Below are 21,229 nucleotides of genomic sequence, written 5' to 3'. Positions count from 1 at the left end.
GCTTAGCTTATATAAGAGGGGAGACGAGCTTCCTGCCCCTCCTGTAGTTATGTGGATGGGTTGTGCCTCGGTGATGGTAGTATGTGTAAGGGCGTGGCTTAGCTTATATAAGAGGGGAGATCAGCTTCCTGCCCCCTCCCGTAGTTATGTGGATGGGTTGTGCCTCGGTGATGGTAGTATGTGTAAGGGTGTGTCTTAGCTTATATAAGAGGGGAGATCAGCTTCCTGCCCCCCCCTGTAGTTATGTGGATGGGTTGGTGCCTCGGTGATGGTAGTATGTGTAAGGGCGTGGCTTAGCTTATATAAGAGGGGAGATCAGCTTCCTGCCCCCTCCTGTAGTTATGTGGATGGGTTGGTGCCTCGGTGATGGTAGTATGTGTAAGAGCGTGGCTTAGCTTATATAAGAGGGGAGATCAGCTTCCTGCCCCCTCCTGTAGTTATGTGGATGGGTTGTGCCTCGGTGATGGTAGTATGTGTAAGGGCGTGGCTTAGCTTATATAAGAGGGGAGATCAGCTTCCTGCCCCCTCCTGTAGTTATGTGGATGGGTTGGTGCCTCGGTGATGGTAGTATGTGTAAGAGCGTGGCTTAGCTTATATAAGAGGGGAGATCAGCTTCCTGCCCCCTCCTGTAGTTATGTGGATGGGTTGGTGCCTCGGTGATGGTAGTATGTGTAAGGGCGTGGCTTAGCTTATATAAGAGGGGAGATCAGCTTCCTGCCCCCTCCTGTAGTTATGTGGATGGGTTGGTGCCTCGGTGATGGTAGTATGTGTAAGAGCGTGGCTTAGCTTATATAAGAGGGGAGATCAGCTTCCTGCCCCCTCCTGTAGTTATGTGGATGGGTTGTGCCTCGGTGATGGTAGTATGTGTAAGGGCGTGGCTTAGCTTATATAAGAGGGGAGATCAGCTTCCTGCCCCCTCCTGTAGTTATGTGGATGGGTTGGTGCCTCGGTGATGGTAGTATGTGTAAGAGCGTGGCTTAGCTTATATAAGAGGGGAGATCAGCTTCCTGCCCCCTCCTGTAGTTATGTGGATGGGTTGGTGCCTCGGTGATGGTAGTATGTGTAAGAGCGTGGCTTAGCTTATATAAGAGGGGAGATCAGCTTCCTGCCCCCTCCTGTAGTTATGTGGATGGGTTGGTGCCTCGGTGATGGTAGTATGTGTAAGGGCGTGGCTTAGCTTATATAAGAGGGGAGATCAGCTTCCTGCCCCCTCCTGTAGTTATGTGGATGGGTTGGTGCCTCGGTGATGGTAGTATGTGTAAGAGCGTGGCTTAGCTTATATAAGAGGGGAGATCAGCTTCCTGCCCCCTCCCGTAGTTATGTGGATGGGTTGTGCCTCGGTGATGGTAGTATGTGTAAGGGCGTGGCTTAGCTTATATAAGAGGGGAGATCAGCTTCCTGCCCCCTCCTGTAGTTATGTGGATGGGTTGGTGCCTCGGTGATGGTAGTATGTGTAAGGGCGTGGCTTAGCTTATATAAGAGGGGAGACGAGCTTCCTGCCCCTCCTGTAGTTATGTGGATGGGTTGTGCCTCGGTGATGGTAGTATGTGTAAGGGCGTGGCTTAGCTTATATAAGAGGGGAGACGAGCTTCCTGCCCCTCCTGTAGTTATGTGGATGGGTTGTGCCTCGGTGATGGTAGTATGTGTAAGAGCGTGGCTTAGCTTATATAAGAGGGGAGATCAGCTTCCTGCCCCCCCCCTGTAGTTATGTGGATGGGTTGTGCCTCGGTGATGGTAGTATGTGTAAGGGCGTGGCTTAGCTTATATAAGAGGGGAGATCAGCTTCCTGCCCCCTCCTGTAGTTATGTGGATGGGTTGGTGCCTCGGTGATGGTAGTATGTGTAAGGGTGTGTCTTAGCTTATATAAGAGGGGAGATCAGCTTCCTGCCCCCCCCTGTAGTTATGTGGATGGGTTGTGCCTCGGTGATGGTAGTATGTGTAAGGGCGTGGCTTAGCTTATATAAGAGGGGAGATCAGCTTCCTGCCCCCTCCCGTAGTTATGTGGATGGGTTGTGCCTCGGTGATGGTAGTATGTGTAAGGGCGTGGCTTAGCTTATATAAGAGGGGAGATCAGCTTCCTGCCCCCTCCTGTAGTTATGTGGATGGGTTGGTGCCTCGGTGATGGTAGTATGTGTAAGAGCGTGGCTTAGCTTATATAAGAGGGGAGATCAGCTTCCTGCCCCCTCCTGTAGTTATGTGGATGGGTTGGTGCCTCGGTGATGGTAGTATGTGTAAGGGCGTGGCTTAGCTTATATAAGAGGGGAGATCAGCTTCCTGCCCCCTCCTGTAGTTATGTGGATGGGTTGGTGCCTCGGTGATGGTAGTATGTGTAAGAGCGTGGCTTAGCTTATATAAGAGGGGAGATCAGCTTCCTGCCCCCTCCCGTAGTTATGTGGATGGGTTGTGCCTCGGTGATGGTAGTATGTGTAAGGGCGTGGCTTAGCTTATATAAGAGGGGAGATCAGCTTCCTGCCCCCTCCTGTAGTTATGTGGATGGGTTGGTGCCTCGGTGATGGTAGTATGTGTAAGGGCGTGGCTTAGCTTATATAAGAGGGGAGACGAGCTTCCTGCCCCTCCTGTAGTTATGTGGATGGGTTGTGCCTCGGTGATGGTAGTATGTGTAAGAGCGTGGCTTAGCTTATATAAGAGGGGAGATCAGCTTCCTGCCCCCCCCCTGTAGTTATGTGGATGGGTTGTGCCTCGGTGATGGTAGTATGTGTAAGGGCGTGGCTTAGCTTATATAAGAGGGGAGATCAGCTTCCTGCCCCCTCCTGTAGTTATGTGGATGGGTTGGTGCCTCGGTGATGGTAGTATGTGTAAGAGCGTGGCTTAGCTTATATAAGAGGGGAGATCAGCTTCCTGCCCCCTCCTGTAGTTATGTGGATGGGTTGGTGCCTCGGTGATGGTAGTATGTGTAAGGGCGTGGCTTAGCTTATATAAGAGGGGAGATCAGCTTCCTGCCCCCTCCTGTAGTTATGTGGATGGGTTGGTGCCTCGGTGATGGTAGTATGTGTAAGGGCGTGGCTTAGCTTATATAAGAGGGGAGACGAGCTTCCTGCCCCTCCTGTAGTTATGTGGATGGGTTGTGCCTCGGTGATGGTAGTATGTGTAAGGGCGTGGCTTAGCTTATATAAGAGGGGAGACGAGCTTCCTGCCCCTCCTGTAGTTATGTGGATGGGTTGTGCCTCGGTGATGGTAGTATGTGTAAGAGCGTGGCTTAGCTTATATAAGAGGGGAGATCAGCTTCCTGCCCCCCCCCTGTAGTTATGTGGATGGGTTGTGCCTCGGTGATGGTAGTATGTGTAAGGGCGTGGCTTAGCTTATATAAGAGGGGAGATCAGCTTCCTGCCCCCTCCTGTAGTTATGTGGATGGGTTGGTGCCTCGGTGATGGTAGTATGTGTAAGGGTGTGTCTTAGCTTATATAAGAGGGGAGATCAGCTTCCTGCCCCCCCCTGTAGTTATGTGGATGGGTTGTGCCTCGGTGATGGTAGTATGTGTAAGGGCGTGGCTTAGCTTATATAAGAGGGGAGATCAGCTTCCTGCCCCCTCCCGTAGTTATGTGGATGGGTTGTGCCTCGGTGATGGTAGTATGTGTAAGGGCGTGGCTTAGCTTATATAAGAGGGGAGATCAGCTTCCTGCCCCCTCCTGTAGTTATGTGGATGGGTTGGTGCCTCGGTGATGGTAGTATGTGTAAGAGCGTGGCTTAGCTTATATAAGAGGGGAGATCAGCTTCCTGCCCCCTCCTGTAGTTATGTGGATGGGTTGGTGCCTCGGTGATGGTAGTATGTGTAAGGGCGTGGCTTAGCTTATATAAGAGGGGAGATCAGCTTCCTGCCCCCTCCTGTAGTTATGTGGATGGGTTGGTGCCTCGGTGATGGTAGTATGTGTAAGAGCGTGGCTTAGCTTATATAAGAGGGGAGATCAGCTTCCTGCCCCCTCCCGTAGTTATGTGGATGGGTTGTGCCTCGGTGATGGTAGTATGTGTAAGGGCGTGGCTTAGCTTATATAAGAGGGGAGATCAGCTTCCTGCCCCCTCCTGTAGTTATGTGGATGGGTTGGTGCCTCGGTGATGGTAGTATGTGTAAGGGCGTGGCTTAGCTTATATAAGAGGGGAGATCAGCTTCCTGCCCCCCCCCTGTAGTTATGTGGATGGGTTGTGCCTCGGTGATGGTAGTATGTGTAAGGGCGTGGCTTAGCTTATATAAGAGGGGAGATCAGCTTCCTGCCCCCCCCCTGTAGTTATGTGGATGGGTTGTGCCTCGGTGATGGTAGTATGTGTAAGGGCGTGGCTTAGCTTATATAAGAGGGGAGATCAGCTTCCTGCCCCCTCCCGTAGTTATGTGGATGGGTTGTGCCTCGGTGATGGTAGTATGTGTAAGAGCGTGGCTTAGCTTATATAAGAGGGGAGATCAGCTTCCTGCCCCCTCCTGTAGTTATGTGGATGGGTTGGTGCCTCGGTGATGGTAGTATGTGTAAGGGTGTGTCTTAGCTTATATAAGAGGGGAGATCAGCTTCCTGCCCCCCCCTGTAGTTATGTGGATGGGTTGTGCCTCGGTGATGGTAGTATGTGTAAGGGCGTGGCTTAGCTTATATAAGAGGGGAGATCAGCTTCCTGCCCCCTCCTGTAGTTATGTGGATGGGTTGGTGCCTCGGTGATGGTAGTATGTGTAAGAGCGTGGCTTAGCTTATATAAGAGGGGAGATCAGCTTCCTGCCCCCTCCTGTAGTTATGTGGATGGGTTGTGCCTCGGTGATGGTAGTATGTGTAAGGGCGTGGCTTAGCTTATATAAGAGGGGAGATCAGCTTCCTGCCCCCTCCTGTAGTTATGTGGATGGGTTGGTGCCTCGGTGATGGTAGTATGTGTAAGGGCGTGGCTTAGCTTATATAAGAGGGGAGATCAGCTTCCTGCCCCCTCCTGTAGTTATGTGGATGGGTTGGTGCCTCGGTGATGGTAGTATGTGTAAGAGCGTGGCTTAGCTTATATAAGAGGGGAGATCAGCTTCCTGCCCCCTCCTGTAGTTATGTGGATGGGTTGTGCCTCGGTGATGGTAGTATGTGTAAGGGCGTGGCTTAGCTTATATAAGAGGGGAGATCAGCTTCCTGCCCCCTCCTGTAGTTATGTGGATGGGTTGGTGCCTCGGTGATGGTAGTATGTGTAAGAGCGTGGCTTAGCTTATATAAGAGGGGAGATCAGCTTCCTGCCCCCTCCTGTAGTTATGTGGATGGGTTGGTGCCTCGGTGATGGTAGTATGTGTAAGAGCGTGGCTTAGCTTATATAAGAGGGGAGATCAGCTTCCTGCCCCCTCCTGTAGTTATGTGGATGGGTTGGTGCCTCGGTGATGGTAGTATGTGTAAGGGCGTGGCTTAGCTTATATAAGAGGGGAGATCAGCTTCCTGCCCCCTCCTGTAGTTATGTGGATGGGTTGGTGCCTCGGTGATGGTAGTATGTGTAAGAGCGTGGCTTAGCTTATATAAGAGGGGAGATCAGCTTCCTGCCCCCTCCTGTAGTTATGTGGATGGGTTGTGCCTCGGTGATGGTAGTATGTGTAAGGGCGTGGCTTAGCTTATATAAGAGGGGAGATCAGCTTCCTGCCCCCTCCCGTAGTTATGTGGATGGGTTGGTGCCTCGGTGATGGTAGTATGTGTAAGAGCGTGGCTTAGCTTATATAAGAGGGGAGATCAGCTTCCTGCCCCCTCCCGTAGTTATGTGGATGGGTTGGTGCCTCGGTGATGGTAGTATGTGTAAGGGCGTGGCTTAGCTTATATAAGAGGGGAGATCAGCTTCCTGCCCCCTCCTGTAGTTATGTGGATGGGTTGGTGCCTCGGTGATGGTAGTATGTGTAAGGGCGTGGCTTAGCTTATATAAGAGGGGAGATCAGCTTCCTGCCCCCCCCCTGTAGTTATGTGGATGGGTTGTGCCTCGGTGATGGTAGTATGTGTAAGGGCGTGGCTTAGCTTATATAAGAGGGGAGATCAGCTTCCTGCCCCCTCCCGTAGTTATGTGGATGGGTTGTGCCTCGGTGATGGTAGTATGTGTAAGAGCGTGGCTTAGCTTATATAAGAGGGGAGATCAGCTTCCTGCCCCCTCCTGTAGTTATGTGGATGGGTTGGTGCCTCGGTGATGGTAGTATGTGTAAGGGTGTGTCTTAGCTTATATAAGAGGGGAGATCAGCTTCCTGCCCCCCCCTGTAGTTATGTGGATGGGTTGTGCCTCGGTGATGGTAGTATGTGTAAGGGCGTGGCTTAGCTTATATAAGAGGGGAGATCAGCTTCCTGCCCCCTCCTGTAGTTATGTGGATGGGTTGGTGCCTCGGTGATGGTAGTATGTGTAAGAGCGTGGCTTAGCTTATATAAGAGGGGAGATCAGCTTCCTGCCCCCTCCTGTAGTTATGTGGATGGGTTGTGCCTCGGTGATGGTAGTATGTGTAAGGGCGTGGCTTAGCTTATATAAGAGGGGAGATCAGCTTCCTGCCCCCTCCTGTAGTTATGTGGATGGGTTGGTGCCTCGGTGATGGTAGTATGTGTAAGAGCGTGGCTTAGCTTATATAAGAGGGGAGATCAGCTTCCTGCCCCCTCCTGTAGTTATGTGGATGGGTTGGTGCCTCGGTGATGGTAGTATGTGTAAGGGCGTGGCTTAGCTTATATAAGAGGGGAGATCAGCTTCCTGCCCCCTCCTGTAGTTATGTGGATGGGTTGGTGCCTCGGTGATGGTAGTATGTGTAAGAGCGTGGCTTAGCTTATATAAGAGGGGAGATCAGCTTCCTGCCCCCTCCTGTAGTTATGTGGATGGGTTGTGCCTCGGTGATGGTAGTATGTGTAAGGGCGTGGCTTAGCTTATATAAGAGGGGAGATCAGCTTCCTGCCCCCTCCTGTAGTTATGTGGATGGGTTGGTGCCTCGGTGATGGTAGTATGTGTAAGAGCGTGGCTTAGCTTATATAAGAGGGGAGATCAGCTTCCTGCCCCCTCCTGTAGTTATGTGGATGGGTTGTGCCTCGGTGATGGTAGTATGTGTAAGGGCGTGGCTTAGCTTATATAAGAGGGGAGACGAGCTTCCTGCCCCTCCTGTAGTTATGTGGATGGGTTGTGCCTCGGTGATGGTAGTATGTGTAAGAGCGTGGCTTAGCTTATATAAGAGGGGAGATCAGCTTCCTGCCCCCCCCCTGTAGTTATGTGGATGGGTTGTGCCTCGGTGATGGTAGTATGTGTAAGGGCGTGGCTTAGCTTATATAAGAGGGGAGATCAGCTTCCTGCCCCCTCCTGTAGTTATGTGGATGGGTTGGTGCCTCGGTGATGGTAGTATGTGTAAGGGTGTGTCTTAGCTTATATAAGAGGGGAGATCAGCTTCCTGCCCCCCCCTGTAGTTATGTGGATGGGTTGTGCCTCGGTGATGGTAGTATGTGTAAGGGCGTGGCTTAGCTTATATAAGAGGGGAGATCAGCTTCCTGCCCCCTCCCGTAGTTATGTGGATGGGTTGTGCCTCGGTGATGGTAGTATGTGTAAGGGCGTGGCTTAGCTTATATAAGAGGGGAGATCAGCTTCCTGCCCCCTCCTGTAGTTATGTGGATGGGTTGGTGCCTCGGTGATGGTAGTATGTGTAAGAGCGTGGCTTAGCTTATATAAGAGGGGAGATCAGCTTCCTGCCCCCTCCTGTAGTTATGTGGATGGGTTGGTGCCTCGGTGATGGTAGTATGTGTAAGGGCGTGGCTTAGCTTATATAAGAGGGGAGATCAGCTTCCTGCCCCCTCCTGTAGTTATGTGGATGGGTTGGTGCCTCGGTGATGGTAGTATGTGTAAGAGCGTGGCTTAGCTTATATAAGAGGGGAGATCAGCTTCCTGCCCCCTCCCGTAGTTATGTGGATGGGTTGTGCCTCGGTGATGGTAGTATGTGTAAGGGCGTGGCTTAGCTTATATAAGAGGGGAGATCAGCTTCCTGCCCCCTCCTGTAGTTATGTGGATGGGTTGGTGCCTCGGTGATGGTAGTATGTGTAAGAGCGTGGCTTAGCTTATATAAGAGGGGAGATCAGCTTCCTGCCCCCTCCTGTAGTTATGTGGATGGGTTGGTGCCTCGGTGATGGTAGTATGTGTAAGAGCGTGGCTTAGCTTATATAAGAGGGGAGATCAGCTTCCTGCCCCCTCCTGTAGTTATGTGGATGGGTTGGTGCCTCGGTGATGGTAGTATGTGTAAGGGCGTGGCTTAGCTTATATAAGAGGGGAGATCAGCTTCCTGCCCCCTCCTGTAGTTATGTGGATGGGTTGTGCCTCGGTGATGGTAGTATGTGTAAGGGCGTGGCTTAGCTTATATAAGAGGGGAGATCAGCTTCCTGCCCCCTCCCGTAGTTATGTGGATGGGTTGTGCCTCGGTGATGGTAGTATGTGTAAGGGCGTGGCTTAGCTTATATAAGAGGGGAGATCAGCTTCCTGCCCCCTCCTGTAGTTATGTGGATGGGTTGTGCCTCGGTGATGGTAGTATGTGTAAGGGCGTGGCTTAGCTTATATAAGAGGGGAGATCAGCTTCCTGCCCCCTCCTGTAGTTATGTGGATGGGTTGGTGCCTCAGTGATGGTAGTATGTGTAAGAGCGTGGCTTAGCTTATATAAGAGGGGAGATCAGCTTCCTGCCCCCTCCCGTAGTTATGTGGATGGGTTGGTGCCTCGGTGATGGTAGTATGTGTAAGAGCGTGGCTTAGCTTATATAAGAGGGGAGATCAGCTTCCTGCCCCCTCCCGTAGTTATGTGGATGGGTTGGTGCCTCGGTGATGGTAGTATGTGTAAGAGCGTGGCTTAGCTTATATAAGAGGGGAGATCAGCTTCCTGCCCCTCCTGTAGTTATGTGGATGGGTTGTGCCTCGGTGGTGGGAACGTACAGCAATCTGTGTCTTTGTTGTGGGTGTCTCTCTTCATATAGCTTTTCTATTGCCTCTCTCATTAGCTACGGTGACACCAACTAACCGAATGGCTCCTTAGTGTAAAGGGAAAGGCGAGTTGTACAGCAGCGAATGGTTTGGTATGGAAGCGAGTGGAGTTGTTGCCTCCATATTACACCATCATATGGTACTTATTCCTACCTCCACCTAATCATTTAGTACTGTTGTAGCGTTCCCATTAGGCTGTCTTAGCGGGACGCCGCGCCGTGTCCAATTTCAAAGGGTAGAATGTGCCCTTCCCTAATGGCGGCACCATGTCGGCGCCCTGCTAAAACAACCTGCGGTGCCATGCCCACTGCCGGTGAATAGATGCCGTGTGCATGCACATGTGTATAAGTGCTGGGCGCACCCCTAAATGTGATGAAAAGGGGGCACGTTGTGAGCGTCCTTTCTACGGTCTAGCGTCCTGTTCCGCGCCGGTCCTAGAATGAACGCCATGTTGTCTGCCATATCTCAGTCATTATGTATACTTGCATTACGTTTGGAATAATGAGTCATTACAGCACTTTGTACAGACATTTCCCTCTGTATAAGGCGTCCATTGCTCACCCACTGATGTCACAAGATGGAAATTCTCCAACATGACCTCTTTATAGAGCTGGCGCTGCCATCCTGCCAGGCACGCCCATTCCTCCTCGGAGAAATACACCGACACCTCTTCAAACGTCACTGGGGCCACATACTGGAAGCAGATAAGGTTAGTGCTTAGTACATAGATGGTTTATGTAACTAACTCCATGATATGAGCAGCTGATGTCCCTATAATACAGGATGGTCACGTGACAGGATCCAGCAATGGCGGCAGGAAGTACCCTAAGTCATACGTAGCAATGTAACTACAAAGCCCTTTCCTGGTGTACATCACCCCTGCGCCCGACTGTGCAAGGACTGAGATGCCCGCAGGCACTGAAATACCGATTGGCGCGTCCTTAGATGTTACCATTGGCCGCTCCATCGCAACTGCCTCCAGCCCTATGGGTGAGCGGCTGAGTGTCGCCCCATTTTCTAGGAGTGCCGAGACCAGGGTCTGTCTCCCAAGCGCGTAGGAGGTGGTCGCCATGAGCAAGATGGCCGATGCTACAAACATCACAACTGACGGCTGCCATGCCTTTCCCGTCCGGTGCCATCGGATGCTGTCTTGGATCAGAGTGGCCAGCAGGAGGCGTCTTTTTCCTGCAGCATTAGCGGAGTGTTACCCAGAAACTGCGTACATCAGGCTCAGGGTTCCTTATTGCTCTGCATAGTAACAAAGGGGAATAATGAGGCACATCTCTCCCTCAGAATTTCCAGCCTCTCTCTATCACGGAAAGAGTTATACAAGTCTCAGAAGAATCCTAGCAGTTAAGGAGTTAATCATTGCATGTTTCATTGCTCAGGTTTCAAGCAAAGGGGATAACTATGGCTGCGGTAATCTATAGGAGGCTGGCATTAATCAGTGCATGGTAAGAGGCCCATAGGAGGCTGGCATTAACCAGTGCATGGTAAGAGGCCCATAGGAGGCTGGCATTAATCAGTGCATGGTAAGAGGTCTATAGGAGGCTGGCCTTAATCAGTGCATGGTAAGAGGTCTATAGGAGGCTGGCATTAATCAGTGCATGGTAAGAGGCCCATAGGAGGCTGGCATTAACCAGTGCATGGTAAGAGGCCCATAGGAGGCTGGCATTAACCAGTGCATGGTAAGAGGTCTATAGGAGGCTGGCATTAACCAGTGCATGGTAAGAGGTCTATAGGAGGCTGGCATTAACCAGTGCATGGTAAGAGGCACATAGGAGGCTGGCATTAACCAGTGCATGGTAAGAGGCCCATAGGAGGCTGGCATTAACCAGTGCATGGTAAGAGGCCCATAGGAGGCTGGCATTAATCAGTGCCTGGTAAGAGGCCCATAGGAGGCTGGCATTAATCATGGGCTAATCATTACACACAGATGACAGGTCCCGATAGCCCTACAAGGGAGCTTTATATCCTCCCTGAGCTCGCCAAAGGACACCTGCGTTACGGTGTGACATGTGTACCGCGCCACCTACCACTGTCCCCGGAGTGTGCCAAAAGTAGTAACACAGAATTTAAAGGAGCAATTTTATAAAGACAAAACCACATTGATTTTTGCCTAAAAATAATTGAGGCTTTAAATCAGTAATGTAGGGAGGGTGTAATCAGTAATGTAGGGAGGGTGTAATCAGTAATGTAGGGAGGGTGTAATCAGTAATGTAGGGAGGGTGTAATCAGTAATGTAGGGAGGGTGTAATCAGTAATGTAGGGAGGGTGTAATCAGTAATGTAGGGAGGGTGTAATCAGTAATGTAGGGAGGGTGTAATCAGTAATGTAGGGTGGGTGTAATCAGTAATGTAGGGAGGGTGTAATCAGTAATGTAGGGAGGGTGTAATCAGTAAGGACATACAGTAATGTAGGGAGGGTGTAATCAGTAATGTAGGGTGGGTGTAATCAGTAATGTAGGGAGGGTGTAATCAGTAATATAGGGAGGGTGTAATCAGTAATGTAGGGAGGGTGTAATCAGTAATGTAGGGAGGGTGTAATCAGTAATGTAGGGAGGGTGTAATCAGTAATGTAGGGAGGGTGTAATCAGTAATGTAGGGAGGGTGTAATCAGTAATGTAGGGAGGGTGTAATCAGTAATGTAGGGAGTGTGTAATCAGTAATGTAGGGAGGGTGTAATCAGTAATGTAGGGAGGGTGTAATCAGTAATGTAGGGAGGATGTAATCAGTAATGTAGGGAGGGTGTAATCAGTAATGTAGGGAGGGTGTAATCAGTAATGTAGGGAGGATGTAATCAGTAATGTAGGGAGGGTGTAATCAGTAATGTAGGGAGGGTGTAATCAGTAATGTAGGGAGGGTGTAATCAGTAATGTAGGGAGGGTGTAATCAGTAATGTAGGGAGGGTGTAATCAGTAATGTAGGGTGGGTGTAATCAGTAATGTAGGGAGGGTGTAATCAGTAATGTAGGGAGGGTGTAATCAGTAAGGACATACAGTAATGTAGGGAGGGTGTAATCAGTAATGTAGGGTGGGTGTAATCAGTAATGTAGGGAGGGTATAATCAGTAATGTAGGGAGGGTGTAATCAGTAATGTAGGGAGGGTGTAATCAGTAATGTAGGGAGGGTGTAATCAGTAATGTAGGGAGGGTGTAATCAGTAATGTAGGGAGGGTGTAATCAGTAATGTAGGGTGGGTGTAATCAGTAATGTAGGGAGGGTGTAATCAGTAATGTAGGGAGGGTGTAATCAGTAAGGACATACAGTAATGTAGGGAGGGTGTAATCAGTAATGTAGGGTGGGTGTAATCAGTAATGTAGGGAGGGTGTAATCAGTAATGTAGGGAGGGTGTAATCAGTAATGTAGGGAGGGTGTAATCAGTAATGTAGGGAGGGTGTAATCAGTAATGTAGGGAGGGTGTAATCAGTAATGTAGGGAGGGTGTAATCAGTAATGTAGGGTGGGTGTAATCAGTAATGTAGGGAGGGTGTAATCAGTAATGTAGGGAGGGTGTAATCAGTAAGGACATACAGTAATGTAGGGAGGGTGTAATCAGTAATGTAGGGTGGGTGTAATCAGTAATGTAGGGAGGGTGTAATCAGTAATGTAGGGAGGGTGTAATCAGTAATGTAGGGAGGGTGTAATCAGTAATGTAGGGAGGGTGTAATCAGTAATGTAGGGAGGGTGTAATCAGTAATGTAGGGAGGGTGTAATCAGTAATGTAGGGAGGGTGTAATCAGTAATGTAGGGAGGGTGTAATCAGTAATGTAGGGAGGGTGTAATCAGTAATGTAGGGAGGGTGTAATCAGTAATGTAGGGAGGATGTAATCAGTAATGTAGGGAGGATGTAATCAGTAATGTAGGGAGGGTGTAATCAGTAATGTAGGGAGGGTGTAATCAGTAATGTAGGGAGGGTGTAATCAGTAAGGACATACAGTAATGTAGGGAGGATGTAATCAGTAATGTAGGGAGGGTGTAATAAGTAATGTAGGGAGGGTGTAATCAGTAATGTAGGGAGGGTGTAATAAGTAATGTAGGAAGGGTGTAATAAGTAATGTAGGGAGGGTGTAATCAGTAATGTAGGGAGGGTGTAATCAGTAATGTAGGGAGGGTGTAATCAGTAATGTAGGGAGGGTGTAATCAGTAATGTAGGGAGGATGTAATCAGTAATGTAGGGAGGGTGTAATCAGTAAGGACATACAGTAATGTAGGGAGGGTGTAATCAGTAAGGACATGCAGTAATGTAGGGTGGGTGTAATCAGTAATGTAGGGAGGGTGTAATCAGTAAGGACATACAGTAATGTAGGGAGGGTGTAATCAGTAATGTAGGGAGGGTGTAATCAGTAATGTAGGGAGGGTGTAAACAGTAATGTAGGGAGGGTGTAATCAGTAAGGACATGCAGTAATGTAGGGAGGGTGTAATCAGTAATGTAGGGAGGGTGTAATCAGTAAGGACATGCAGTAATGTAGGGAGGGTGTAATCAGTAATGTAGGGAGGGTGTAATCAGTAAGGAAATACAGTAATGTAGGGAGGGTGTAATCAGTAATGTAGGGAGGGTGTAATCAGTAATGTAGGGAGGGTGTAATCAGTAATGTAGGGAGGGTGTAATCAGTAATGTAGGGAGGGTGTAATCAGTAAGGACATACAGTAATGTAGGGAGGGTGTAATCAGTAATGTAGGGAGGGTGTAATCAGTAATGTAGGGAGGGTGTAATCAGTAATGTAGGGAGGGTGTAATCAGTAATGTAGGGAGGGTGTAATCAGTAAGGACATACAGTAATGTAGGGAGGGTGTAATCAGTAATGTAGGGAGGGTGTAATCAGTAATGTAGGGAGGGTGTAATCAGTAATGTAGGGAGGGTGTAATCAGTAAGGACATGCAGTAATGTAGGGAGGGTGTAATCAGTAATGTAGGGAGGGTGTAATCAGTAAGGACATGCAGTAATGTAGGGTGGGTGTAATCAGTAATGTAGGGAGGGTGTAATCAGTAAGGACATACAGTAATGTAGGGAGGGTGTAATCAGTAATGTAGGGAGGGTGTTATCAGTAAGGAAATACAGTAATGTAGGGAGGGTGTAATCAGTAATGTACGGAGGGTGTAATCAGTAATGTAGGGAGGGTGTAATCAGTAATGTAGGGAGGGTGTAATCAGTAATGTAGGGAGGGTGTAATCAGTAATGTAGGGAGGGTGTAATCAGTAATATAGGGAGGGTGTAATCAGTAATGTAGGGAGGGTGTAATCAGTAATGTAGGGAGGGTGTAATCAGTAATGTAGGGAGGGTGTAATCAGTAATGTAGGGAGGGTGTAATCAGTAAGGACATACAGTAATGTAGGGAGGGTGTAATCAGTAATGTAGGGAGGGTGTAATCAGTAATGTAGGGAGGGTGTAATCAGTAATGTAGGGATGATGTAATCAGTAATGTAGGGAGGGTGTAATCAGTAATGTAGGGATGATGTAATCAGTAATGTAGGGAGGGTGTAATCAGTAATGTAGGGAGGATGTAATCAGTAATGTAGGGAGGGTGTAATCAGTAATGTAGGGAGGGTGTAATCCGTAAGGACATACAGTAATGTAGGGAGTGTGTAATCAGTAATGTAGGGAGGGTGTAATCAGTAATGTAGGGAGGGTGTAATCAGTAATGTAGGGATGATGTAATCAGTAATGTAGGGAGGGTGTAATCAGTAATGTAGGGAGGGTGTAATCAGTAAGGACATGCAGTAATGTAGGGAGGGTGTAATCAGTAATGTAGGGAGGGTGTAATCAGTAACGTAGGGAGGGTGTAATCAGTAATGTAGGGAGGGTGTAATCAGTAAGGACATACAGTAATGTAGGGAGGGTGTAATCAGTAATGTAGGGAGGGTGTAATCAGTAATGTAGGGAGGGTGTAATCAGTAAGGACATGCAGTAATGTAGGGTGGGTGTAATCAGTAATGTAGGGAGGGTGTAATCAGTAATGTAGGGAGGGTGTAATCAGTAAGGACATGCAGTAATGTAGGGTGGGTGTAATCAGTAATGTAGGGAGGGTGTAATCAGTAAGGACATACAGTAATGTAGGGAGGGTGTAATCAGTAATGTAGGGAGGGTGTTATCAGTAAGGAAATACAGTAATGTAGGGAGGGTGTAATCAGTAATGTACGGAGGGTGTAATCAGTAATGTAGGGAGGGTGTAATCAGTAATGTAGGGAGGGTGTAATCAGTAAGGACATGCAGTAATGTAGGGTGGGTGTAATCAGTAATGTAGGGAGGGTGTAATCAGTAATGTAGGGAGGGTGTAATCAGTAAGGACATACAGTAATGTAGGGTGGGTGTAATCAGTAATGTAGGGAGGGTGTAATCAGTAATGTAGGGAGGGTGTAATCAGTAATGTAGGGAGGGTGTAATCAGTAATGTAGGGAGGGTGTAATCAGTAATGTAGGGAGGGTGTAATCAGTAAGGACATGCAGTAATGTAGGGTGGGTGTAATCAGTAATGTAGGGAGGGTGTAATCAGTAATGTAGTTTGGGTGTAATCAGTAATGTAGGGAGGGTGTAATCAGTAATGTAGGGAGGGTGTAATCAGTAAGGACATGCAGTAATGTAGGGTGGGTGTAATCAGTAATGTAGGGAGGGTGTAATCAGTAATGTAGTTTGGGTGTAATCAGTAATGTAGGGTGGGTGTAATCAGTAATGTAGGGAGGGTGTAATCAGTAATGTAGGGAGGGTGTAATCAGTAAAGACATACAGTAATGTAGGGAGGGTGTAATCTGTAATGTAGGGAGGGTGTAATCAGTAAGGACATACAGTAATGTAGGGAGGGTGTAATCAGTAATGTAGGGAGGGTGTAATCAGTAATGTAGGGAGGGTGTAATCAGTAATGTAGGGAGGGTGTAATCAGTAATATAGGGAGGGTGTAATCAGTAATGTAGGGAGGGTGTAATCAGTAATGTAGGGAGGGTGTAATCAGTAAGGACATACAGTAATGTAGGGAGGGTGTAATCAGTAATGTAAGGAGGGTGTAATCAGTAATGTAGGGAGGGTGTAATCAGTAATGTAGGGAGGGTGTAATCAGTAATGTAGGGAGGGTGTAATCAGTAATGTAGGGAGGGTGTAATCAGTAATGTAGGGAGGGTGTAATCAGTAATGTAGGGAGGGTGTAATCAGTAATGTAGGGAGCGTGTAATCAGTAAGGACATACAGTAATGTAGGGAGGGCGTAATCAGTAATGTAGGGAGGGCGTAATCAGTAATGTAGGGAGGGCGTAATCAGTAATGTAGGGAGGGTGTAATCAGTAATGTAGGGAGGGTGTAATCAGTAATGTAGGGAGGGTGTAATCAGTAATGTAGGGAGGGTGTAATCAGTAATGTAGGGAGGGTGTAATCAGTAAGGACATACAGTAATGTAGGGAGGGTGTAATCAGTAATGTAGGGAGGGTGTAATCAGTAAGGAAATACAGTAATGTAGGGAGGGTGTAATCAGTAATGAAGGGAGGGTGTAATCAGTAATGTAGGGAGGGTGTAATCAGTAATGTAGGGAGGGTGTAATCAGTAATGTAGGGAGGGTGTAATCAGTAAGGACATACAGTAATGTAGGGAGGGTGTAATCAGTAATGTAGGGAGGGTGTAATCAGTAAGGAAATACAGTAATGTAGGGAGGGTGTAATCAGTAATGTAGGGAGGGTGTAATCAGTAAGGAAATACAGTAATGTAGGGATGGTGTAATCAGTAATGTAGGGAGGGTGTAATCAGTAAGGACATACAGTAATGTAGGGTGGGTGTAATCAGTAATGTAGGGAGGATGTAATCAGTAATGTAGGGAGGGTGTAATCAGTAATGTAGGGAGGGTGTAATCAGTAAGGACATACAGTAATGTAGGGAGGGTGTAATCAGTAATGTAGGGAGGGTGTAATCAGTAATGTAGGGAGGGTGTATTCAGTAATGTAGGGAGGGTGTAATCAGTAAGGACATACAGTAATGTAGGGACGTTGTAATCAGTAATGTAGGGAGGGTGTAATCAGTAATGTAGGGAGGGTGTAATCAGTAATGTAGGGAGGGTGTAATCAGTAATGTAGGGAGGGTGTAATCAGTAATGTAGGGAGGGTGTAATCAGTAATGTAGGGAGGGTGTAATCAGTAATGTAGGGAGGGTGTAATCAGTAATGTAGGGAGGGTGTAATCAGTAAGGACATACAGTAATGTAGGGAGGGTGTAATCAGTAATGTAGGGAGGGTGTAATCAGTAATGTAGGGAGGGTGTAATCAGTAATGTAGGGAGGGTGTAATCAGTAATGTAGGGAGGGTGTAATCAGTAATGTAGGGAGGGTGTAATCAGTAATGTAGGGAGGGTGTAATCCGTAATGTAGGGAGGGTGTAATCAGTAAGAAAATACAGTAATGTAGGGAGGATGTAATCAGTAATGTAGGGAGGGTGTAATCAGTAATGTAGTTTGGGTGTAATCAGTAAGGACATACAGTAATGTAGGGAGGGTGTAATCTGTAATGTAGGGAGGGTGTAATCAGTAAGGACATACAGTAATGTAGGGAGGGTGTAATCAGTAATGTAGGGAGGGTGTAATCAGTAATGTAGGGAGGGTGTAATCAGTAATGTAGGGAGGGTGTAATCAGTAATATAGGGAGGGTGTAATCAGTAATGTAGGGAGGGTGTAATCAGTAATGTAGGGAGGGTGTAATCAGTAAGGACATACAGTAATGTAGGGAGGGTGTAATCAGTAATGTAAGGAGGGTGTAATCAGTAATGTAGGGAGGGTGTAATCAGTAATGTAAGGAGGGTGTAATCAGTAATGTAGGGAGGGTGTAATCAGTAATGTAGGGAGGGTGTAATCAGTAATGTAGGGAGGGTGTAATCAGTAATGTAGGGAGGGTGTAATCAGTAATGTAGGGAGGGTGTAATCAGTAATGTAGGGAGGGTGTAATCAGTAATGTAGGGAGGGTGTAATCAGTAATGTAGGGAGGGTGTAATCAGTAATGTAGGGAGGGTGTAATCAGTAAGGACATACAGTAATGTAGGGAGGATGTAATCAGTAAGGACATACAGTAATGTAGGGAGGGCGTAATCAGTAATGTAGGGAGGGCGTAATCAGTAATGTAGGGAGGGTGTAATCAGTAATGTAGGGAGGGTGTAATCAGTAATGTAGGGAGGGTGTAATCAGTAATGTAGGGAGGGTGTAATCAGTAATGTAGGGAGGGTGTAATCAGTAATGTAGGGAGGGTGTAATCAGTAATGTAGGGAGGGTGTAATCAGTAATGTAGGGAGGGTGTAATCAGTAATGTAGGGAGGGTGTAATCAGTAAGGACATACAGTAATGTAGGGAGGGTGTAATCAGTAATGTAGGGAGGGTGTAATCAGTAAGGAAATACAGTAATGTAGGGAGGGTGTAATCAGTAATGTAGGGAGGGTGTAATCAGTAAGGAAATACAGTAATGTAGGGATGGTGTAATCAGTAATGTAGGGAGGGTGTAATCAGTAAGGACATACAGTAATGTAGGGAGGATGTAATCAGTAATGTAGGGAGGATGTAATCAGTAATGTAGGGAGGGTGTAATCAGTAAGGACATACAGTAATGTAGGGAGGGTGTAATCAGTAAGGAATACAGTAATGTAGGGAAGGTGTAATCAGTAATGTAGGGAGGGTGTAATCAGTAATGTAGGGAGGGTGTAATCAGTAATGTAGAGAGGGTGTAATCAGTAAGGACATCCAGTAATGTAGGGAGGGTGTAATCAGTAATGTAGGGAGGGTGTAATCAGTAATGTAGGGAGGGTGTAATCAGTAAGGACATCCAGTAATGTAGGGAGGGTGTAATCAGTAATGTAGGGAGGGTGTAATCAGTAATGTAGGGAGGGTGTAATCAGTAATGTAGGGAGGGTGTAATCAGTAATGTAGGGAGGGTGTAATCAGTAAGGACATACAGTAATGTAAGGAGGGTGTAATCAGTAATGTAGGGAGGGTGTAATCAGTAATGTAGGGAGGGTGTAATCAGTAATGTAGGGAGGGTGTAATCAGTAATGTAGGGAGGGTGTAATCAGTAATGTAGGGAGGGTGTAATCAGTAATGTAGGGAGGGTGTAATCAGTAAGGACATACAGTAATGTAGGGAGGGTGTAATCAGTAATGTAGGGAGGGTGTAATCAGTAATGTAGGGAGGGTGTAATCAGTAATGTAGGGAGGGTGTAATCAGTAATGTAGGGAGGGTGTAATCAGTAATATAGGGAGGGTGTAATCAGTAATGTAGGGAGGATGTAATCAGTAAGGACATACAGTAATGTAGGGAGGGTGTAATCAGTAATGTAGGGAGGGTGTAATCAGTAATGTAGGGAGGGTGTAATCAGTAAGGACATACAGTAATGTAGGGAGGGTGTAATCAGTAATGTAGGGAGGGTGTAATCAGTAATGTAGGGAGGGTGTAATCAGTAAGGACATACAGTAATGTAGGGAGGGTGTAATCAGTAAGGAAATACAGTAATGTAGGGAGGGTGTAATCAGTAATGTAGGGAGGGTGTAATCAGTAATGTAGGGAGGGTGTAATCAGTAATGTAGGGAGGATGTAATCAGTAAGGACATACAGTAATGTAGGGAGGGTGTAATCAGTAATGTAGGGAGGGTGTAATCAGTAATGTAGGGAGGGTGTAATCAGTAATGTAGGGAGGGTGTAATCAGTAATGTAGGGAGGGTGTAATCAGTAATGTAGGGAGGGTGTAATCAGTAAGGACATACAGTAATGTAGGGAGGGTGTAATCAGTAATGTAGGGAGGGTGTAATCAGTAATGTAGGGAGGGTGAAATCAGTAATGTAGGGAGGGTGTAATCAGTAATGTAGGGAGGGTGTAATCAGTAATGTAGGGAGGGTGTAATCAGTAAGGACATACAGTAATGTAGGGAGGGTGTAATCAGTAATGTAAGGACGGTGTAATCAGTAATGTAGGGAGGGTGTAATCAGTAATGTAGGGAGGGTGTAATCAGTAATGTAGGGAGGGTGTAATCAGTAATGTAGGGAGGGTGTAATCAGTAATGTAGGGAGGGTGTAATCAGTAATGTAGGGAGGGTGTAATCAGTAATGTAGGGAGGGTGTAATCAGTAATGTAGGGAGGGTGTAATCAGTAATGTAGGGAGGGTGTAATCAGTAAGGACATACAGTAATGTAGGGAGGATGTAATCAGTAATGTAGGGAGGGTGTAATCAGTAATGTAGGGAGGGTGTAATCAGTAATGTAGGGAGGATGTAATCAGTAAGGACATACAGTAATGTAGGGAGGGTGTAATCAGTAATGTAGTTTGGGTGTAATCAGTAATGTAGGGAGGGTGTAATCAGTAATGTAGTTTGGGTGTAATCAGTAATGTAGGGAGGGTGTAATCAGTAATGTAGTTTGGGTGTAATCAGTAATGTAGGGAGGGTGTAATCAGTAATGTAGGGAGGGTGTAATCAGTAATGTAGGGAGGGTGTAATCAGTAAGGACATACAGTAATGTAGGGAGGGTGTAATCAGTAATGTAGGGAGGGTGTAATCAGTAATGTAGGGAGGGTGTAATCAGTAATGTAGGGAGGGTGTAATCAGTAATGTAGGGAGGGTGTAATCAGTAAGGAAATACAGTAATGTAGGGAGGGTGTAATCAGTAATGTAGGGAGGGTGTAATCAGTAATGTAGGGTGGGTGTAATCAGTAATGTAGGGAGGGTGTAATCAGTAATGTAGGGAGGGTGTAATTAGTAAGGACATACAGTAATGTAGGGAGGGTGTAATCAGTAATGTAGGGAGGGTGTAATCAGTAAGGAAATACAGTAATGTAGGGAGGGTGTAATCAGTAATGTAGGGAGGGTGTAATCAGTAATGTAGGGAGGGTGTAATCAGTAATGTAGGGAGGGTGTAATCAGTAATGTAGGGAGGGTGTAATCAGTAAGGACATACAGTAATGTAGTGAGGGTGTAATCAGTAATGTAGGGAGGGTGTAATCAGTAAGGAAATACAGTAATGTAGGGAGGGTGTAATCAGTAATGTAGGGAGGGTGTAATCAGTAAGGAAATACAGTAATGTAGGGATGGTGTAATCAGTAATGTAGGGAGGGTGTAATCAGTAATGTAGGGAGGGTGTATTCAGTAATGTAGGGAGGGTGTAATCAGTAATGTAGGGAGGGTGTAATCAGTAAGGACATCCAGTAATGTAGGGAGGGTGTAATCAGTAATGTAGGGTGGGTGTAATCAGTAATGTAGGGAGGGTGTAATCAGTAATGTAGGGAGGGTGTAATCAGTAAGGACATACAGTAATGTAGGGAGGGTGTAATCAGTAATGTAGGGAGGGTGTAATCAGTAATGTAGGGAGGGTGTAATCAGTAATGT

At 47.1% G+C, this 21,229-nt stretch overlaps 1 protein-coding gene across 2 annotated transcripts in view; it reads right to left on the bottom strand.

Annotated features, from left to right (window-relative positions):
- LOC148431061 (uncharacterized) overlaps positions 1-21,229 on the bottom strand; it is a 118,997-nt gene that overhangs the window by 57,128 nt on the left and 40,640 nt on the right. For both annotated transcript variants that reach the window (XR_015877274.1, XM_088466381.1), the window contains exon 2: positions 9,475-9,607. Coding sequence is in view for 1 of the 2 variants with exons in the window: in XM_088466381.1 (XP_088322507.1) it covers positions 9,475-9,607 (133 nt within the window). In the remaining variant the exon portion in view is untranslated. The remainder of the gene's footprint in view (positions 1-9,474; positions 9,608-21,229) is intronic.

Source organism: Taudactylus pleione, unplaced genomic scaffold, assembly GCF_031769625.1.
Source record: "Taudactylus pleione unplaced genomic scaffold, aTauple2 ptg002994l, whole genome shotgun sequence".
Taxonomy (NCBI): domain Eukaryota; kingdom Metazoa; phylum Chordata; class Amphibia; order Anura; family Myobatrachidae; genus Taudactylus; species Taudactylus pleione.
This window is presented reverse-complemented; position numbering and strand designations above follow the sequence as displayed.